General features: G+C 45.8%; 1 protein-coding gene across 1 annotated transcript; it reads left to right on the forward strand.

Annotated features, from left to right (window-relative positions):
- The first annotated feature begins 591 nt into the window (after nucleotides 1-591).
- LOC131747762 (zinc finger X-linked protein ZXDB-like) lies at nucleotides 592-6,117 on the forward strand. The gene has a single exon (XM_059049755.2). The coding sequence runs from the start codon at nucleotides 654-656 to the stop codon at nucleotides 3,186-3,188; it is 2,535 nt and encodes an 844-aa protein (XP_058905738.1). The 5' UTR covers nucleotides 592-653; the 3' UTR covers nucleotides 3,189-6,117.
- The last annotated feature ends 597 nt before the right edge of the window (nucleotides 6,118-6,714 follow it).

Raw genomic sequence — 6,714 nt, forward strand, 5'->3', positions numbered from 1 at the left:
TACTCATTCTAGTCTCGGCACCAGCAGGACAAAAAATTTAACTATGCGACAAATTTTCCTGAAGACATTGCTCAACACAGTTCTGGATATGGAAGCTTTCCAAGGAATTTTTTTAAAAGACAACCTTTTCAGTAGGAATTGCTAGCACTATGGTTGTTTAATCCTGACACATAGCGTATTCTCTCAGGAATTTTCTGTCATCCATGAATTCAGCCATCCATCCAGTAAACAACGTTTAATACAGGATAAGTGCTAACCACCATGTTTAGCACTGGGAGGGGCTGGGGGTGTGTTTATTTTGGTACATAAATCGGTAGTGAGGTACCGATTTATGTGCATTTAGCAGATAGATACCTGAGGTATTCATTCCAGCAGCATTTCCCCTGTATCTGGGAAGACCTCCTTGATTTCCTACTAATATTAACTGTGTAACTTATTTATGTATACGAGGCTCTGCCCCTGAGCTTTCTATTCTGTTCTAGAGACCCAGTACCAGAATATTTAAATCACGGTGGCGTTAAACACGTTTTAATATCTGATAGGGCCAGTTTCTGCGCATTGCACATTTTTTTTTTCCTTTCAGGAACGCGTTCGGGCCCGCGGCAGGGGGCGGGGTCGCGCCTCCTCCGCGACTCTGGTTCCAGCGGAGCCTCATGGACGCGGAGATGGAAATCCCAAGGCTGCTCCCGGCTCGCGGGTCGCGACAGGGCGGCGGCGCTGGCAGCCCCGGGGGCGGCGGCCGGATCCACGGAGGTCCTGACCCGCGGGCCGGCCAGGCCCCCGCGCGCCGCCTCCTGCTGCTCCGGGGCCCCCAAGATGGCGGGCCCGGGCTGCAGCGTGAGGAGGCCCGCGCGGCCTCCCCGGGCCTGGGCCCAAGCCCGTTGGTGCCGAGGCCCGATCACGCTGGCGGCGGCGGCGGCGGCGGCGGCGGCGGCGGCGGCGGCGGCGGCGGCGGCGGCGGCGGCGGCGGCGGCGGCGGCGGCGGCGGCGGCGGCGGCGGCGGCGGCGGCGGCGGCGGCGACGATGACTTCTTCCTGGTGCTGCTGGACCCGGTGGGTGGAGACGTAGATTCCACGGGCGCCAGCCAGGCCTTAGGGCCCCTACGGAGGGAGGAGGCCGGGCTGGGCCCACGGTTCCAGGGGCACGAAAGCGGCGCGAACCCCGAGGGCCGCCCTGCGCCGGGCCCCAGCTGCCTGTCCGCTATCCGCGCCCCGGTCCCGGCCCTGGCCCCGATCCCCGCCCCAGGCCTGGGCCCCGCCGCGGCCTTCGCGGGCACCGTCACCATTCACAACCAAAACCTGCTGTTGCGCTTCGAGAACGGCGTCTTCACCCTGGCCACGCCCCCGCCGCCAGCCTGGGCGCCTGGGGTCGCCCCTGCCCCGCAGCCCGGGGGTCTGATCGCCCCGCAAGCGGGGATCCCGCACGCTGCGCAGCCTGGCGACTGTCCCGAGCTGCCGCCCGACCTCCTGCTGGCCGAGCGGGCCGAACCCGCTCCCGCCCCAGCGCTCCAGGAGGAGGCGGAGGGCCCGGTTGCTGCTGAGAGTCCCCGCGGGCCGCTAGGCCAGGGCCAGGGCGTGGTGCTGTACCTGTGTCCTGAGGCGCAGTGCGGACAAACCTTTGCCAAGAAGCACCAGCTGAAGGTGCACCTGCTGACGCACAGCAGCAGCCAGGGCCAGCGGCCCTTCAAGTGCCCCCTGGGCGGTTGCGGCTGGACCTTCACCACCTCGTACAAGCTCAAGAGGCACCTGCAGTCACACGACAAACTGAGGCCCTTTGGCTGCCCGGCAGAGGGCTGTGGCAAGAGCTTCACCACGGTGTATAACCTCAAAGCACACATGAAGGGCCATGAGCAGGAGAACTCATTCAAATGCGAGGTGTGTGAGGAGACCTTCCCCACGCAGGCGAAACTCAGCGCCCACCAGCGCAGCCACTTCGAGCCCGAGAGACCCTACCAGTGCGCGTTTTCGGGCTGCAAGAAGACGTTTATCACAGTGAGTGCCCTGTTTTCCCATAACCGCGCCCACTTCAGGGAACAAGAACTCTTTTCCTGCTCTTTTCCTGGCTGCAGCAAACAGTACGACAAGGCTTGTAGGTTGAAAATTCACCTTCGGAGCCACACTGGTGAGAGACCGTTCCTTTGTGACTTTGAGGGCTGCGGCTGGAACTTCACCAGCATGTCCAAACTCCTAAGGCACAAAAGGAAGCACGACGATGACCGGAGGTTCATGTGTCCTGTAGAAGGCTGTGGGAAATCTTTCACGAGGGCCGAACATCTGAAAGGCCACAGCATAACCCACCTGGGCACAAAGCCTTTTGCGTGCCCCGTGGAAGGCTGCTGTGCCAGGTTCTCTGCTCGCAGTAGTCTCTACATTCACTCCAAGAAACACTTGCAGGATGTGGACACTGGGAAAAGCCGATGCCCAGTCTCCACTTGTAATAAACTCTTCACATCCAAGCACAGCATGAAGACCCACATGGCCAAAAGGCACAACCTGCGCCAGGATCTCTTAGCTCAGCTAGAAGCTGCAAATTCTCTTACGCCCAGCAGTGAACTTACCAACCAGGGACAGAATGACCTCAGTGATGCGGAGCTTGTGTCTCTCTTCTCTGATGTGCCCGGTAATAGTTCTGCTGCAGTATTGGACACCGCATTGGTGAACTCTGGGATCTTGACTATTGATGTGGCTTCTGTGAACTCAACTCTGGCAGGGAAGCTCCCTGCGAATAATAATAATAATTCCCTAGGGCAGGCGGTGGACCCTCAGGCCTTGATGGCCACCAGTGACCTTCCTCAAAGTCTGGATACCTCACTCTTCTTTGGAACGACAGCCGCTGGTTTTCAGCAGAGTCCCTTAGATACGGATGATGTCTCAAGTCTAAGTGCGGGGCCGTTGGGATCTCTGAGCTCTTTGGCTATGAAAACCTCGAGTCAAGAGCCCCAAGCTTTGACCCCCAGCAGTAAGCTAACAGTAGACACAGATGCTCTGACTCCTTCGAGCACCCTTTGTGAAAACAGTGTCTCGGAACTACTGCCGCCAACCAAAACGGAATGGAACGTACATCCTGACTCTGACTTCTTTGGACAGGAGGAAGAAACCCAGTTTGCATTCTCCAATCCAGCAGGAAACCATGGGTCTCAGAAAGAAACAGATCTTATCACAGTGACTGGCAGCTCATTTTTGGTATGAACTAAACTCTATTCATTCCTTGCCACATGGCTTACTTTTATTGATGACACTCAAGTTTAAGAGTATTCTGGACTAAATGTTTAAATGCAGTCATTTCTTACAGGTTTGAAAAAGAACAGAGCCCTGGGCTACAAGTTTGGAAATTTAAATTCTGATCTTGAGTCTGGAACTGACAGGTTGTGTGACCCTGAGCAAGTCACTTATCCTATCTGAGCCTTAATTTCCTTATTTATAAAATGAGGTGGTTTGAATAGATTGTTTCTAAGGTCTTTTTAACTCTATGATTCCTTGATAATATGCTTCTTTCCTTGAAAAAAATTAGGACATTTTTCAGTGATGTTGCATGTGCTTTTTTCAAACATGCATAAAATGCACATAATAGTAGAATGAACATTCATGTGTATGACACCAACTTCAGCTATTATCAATTCATGAACATTTTTGTTTATATAATCTCCATTCTCACCCTCTCCCAGTATTATTTTGAAATAAATACCAGATATCACATCATTTCAAGCATAAATATGCAGTATATATTTCTATAAATCATGGGCTCTTTTGAAAAAATTTTCAGTTCCATTATCGTACTGAAAGTTAACAGTAGTTCTTTGATACTGTCAGGGTTCTAACTTATAATTGTCTCATAAATGCTATTTGTTTTAATATTTTTAACAATTAGAATCTCAGTAAGCCTCTTAACTGTCTTTTTAATCTGTATGTTACCCTGTTGTCTCTTTTCTTGCAATTTTATTCATTGAAGAAAGCAAGTTGTTTCACATGTAGCATTTGCCACAGTCTTAAGTTTTGGTAATTATATCCCTGTGGTGTTAAGTTCCCCTACCCTCTGTTTCCTTAATTTGGTAGTTGGATCTAGAGACTTGATCAGAATGGAAATATGATTTGGGGGGTAGGAATGTTTCATATGTCGTGTTGTGTTCTTTTAGCAGGTGGCACATAATGTCTGGTTTTCTCTCTTGTGATATTTGCAGCTGCTGGTGATTGGTGCATTAATCATGATTAACTGTGCTTCTGATATCATGAATTGTTCTTGTAGAGGTACTATTAGTGGAGGAAGAAATGCTGTTGAAGGCATGTATAAAAGTTTGTTAGAAATATTATTCAATGCCAAAATAGTTTCTTAAAGGTAGAACTAACAAGAAAAAAAAAGTAGCAACAAATGTTTTGACTCTGCTCCCCATTTATCTTCCTCACCTCTTGATGATGGGAGGCTTTGCTGTTCTAGAAATTGTCAGCCAGGACTTTGATGTGAAACAGACCCACAGTCAAATTCATGTTGGATAAGTGGCCTTGAATAAATTAATTTCACTAAGCTTCAGTTTCTTAGCTATCAAAGGATCATAACAATGCACACACATGGCTAACACACCTGAGACTTTTAATCTTTTCCAGTGTTTAATATGTAAAGAAAAATACTATGTGCTTTGACATATTTTGATGAATTTATATAATCATTTTACTATCTCAATCCTTCCTACTGTAAAGAAGAAATTGGGATAATTTAATCCTGTTCATGTCTAGACAAGGTTTGTGAGAGTTAGGGTGTAGCAAGATAGGGAATCTCTTTATTCCCTCCACTGAATTATTTCCCCCCAGGAATTTCTGTGGCTAATGCCAGGGGTGGAAACATTGCTCACAGGTATATCTGCATCCCTGTTCATTAGACCAATTTGTCACCATCTTTGCTCTGATTCCAGAGTTAGACTTTGCTGTAACTGCAGAGTCTGCTGTTGCAAGAAACTGATAATGGAGCAGAGAAGGTTTCCTCCTCTCTGTAGTCTGGAGAGCTCATTGTTTGCATTTTCCCAGAGTTGGAAGGAAAGATTGAAACTGAATATTGTGTGAAATGTCTGTCTTGTATGAGTGTAGCATTTTGAATTTTGTGGAACATCTTCACAACTGTTGTTCAGAGCAACCCTGTGTGGTAGTTTTGGCAAAGTTTTTTTCTGTGACTCATGGCAGTTTAGCAAATGCACATTCCAAATGGACTTTGGCTAATGACTGACAGTTCTATATATATCAATAGCTTAAAACAAAGAAGATAAAATATTTTCATCTCTCACTTCCCACCCATCCAATTTTCATTATTTATCCCTCTGTCATAACTAGCTGCTGTTTTCCACTTCAATTGGCTTCTGTTACTTTCTGTTTACTTTCTCTCCAGTCCACTCCCATGTATGTGCATTCCAGCCCTTACCATGCCTTACTTTTTATTTTTTAATGGATAGATCTCTTCCTGCTACTATTCCTCAGATCTCCTCATAGCCATTTTCTTCCAATGATAACATTTGCTGAGTGTACACTGCAGTTGTGTGTATAGTAAGAAGTTATTTTCTGAGCTTAGATAATACTGTGTGTATATATGACTCAGATGGTAAAAGACATTATTTTCTATATTGTTAAGATGAGAAGTAGATTTGTTTTATTATTTCCATTTTTTAAAAGTTTTTGCCAAGGAGTTCAGCTAAAACTCGTATTTGCTGTAGTGTACTAGCCCAGTAGTGTTTGCATGTGAATGCCTATGGATGACAGTTATTGTAGCTCTTTGGCAGTGCACTAAAAAATTGTCACTTTGATATGTTTATGTACTGTGTGTATGGGGATATACACACACATACACACACATATATTTTTAAAGTGGTTTTATTCATTTAGTGATAAACAAAAACTAGGCATACTTTTGTAAATCAGAGAAATGCTTAGAATTTCATTGTGTCTACACATTCAATGGTTTTATCTCTTTGCTTTGGAAATATTTGTATTCATAAAGCACATTTCAAAAATATTGTCATTCATTAAGGCCTCTTAGATTGAGCACTGTTTTTCATGTCTGGCAGTTAACGTGCGTCGAGGATTGAAATGAACACACAAGTAGCGAACATCAAATAAATTACTTAAACATGAGAATTTATACTGTGACTTCGTTTTTGAATTCTTTAAACCAACTTCCGTCCAATAAAAAATCATTAACTATATTTTTTCCTACTCATTGCTTGAATTTTCAAAGGACAAATGTTACTTTTCTCATGGGTTCACAGGATTTCATAGAACAATTTGTTCAGATAATTCCTCTTTCAACTCCATTTTCCAGAAAAGTGGTGAAACTTTTTATACTTTCAAGGTACGAAGTTAAACTTCTGTTGGTGGTGGTTTAAAATTGCCATCACTCCTTTTGAATAATTGTACATGTTTTAAGTTAATCCTATTTCCTTTCTGCTTCTCCTCAGTCATTGGTTTATTAAAAAATCTTGCCAATTGGAAGCATAATAACACGCTGGCTTAAAAAGAAGTTTCTTTCTGGGTACTCTATTGATCATGTTGATCATAAGTTCAAAATATATTGAATTTGGCATTTTTACCAAGTAGTATAATTAGTAGTATAATTAGTATAATTAACACAATACTGAGTAGCAGGAGTTAATTATGGGTAGAATATTAAGTTTATTTGTCTCTTCATATGTCCAGGAGACATATGAGAAGGTAGGCAGGAGAAGGCAGGAATAGAATC

Source organism: Kogia breviceps, chromosome X, assembly GCF_026419965.1.
Source record: "Kogia breviceps isolate mKogBre1 chromosome X, mKogBre1 haplotype 1, whole genome shotgun sequence".
NCBI classification, from domain to species: Eukaryota; Metazoa; Chordata; class Mammalia; order Artiodactyla; family Physeteridae; genus Kogia; species Kogia breviceps.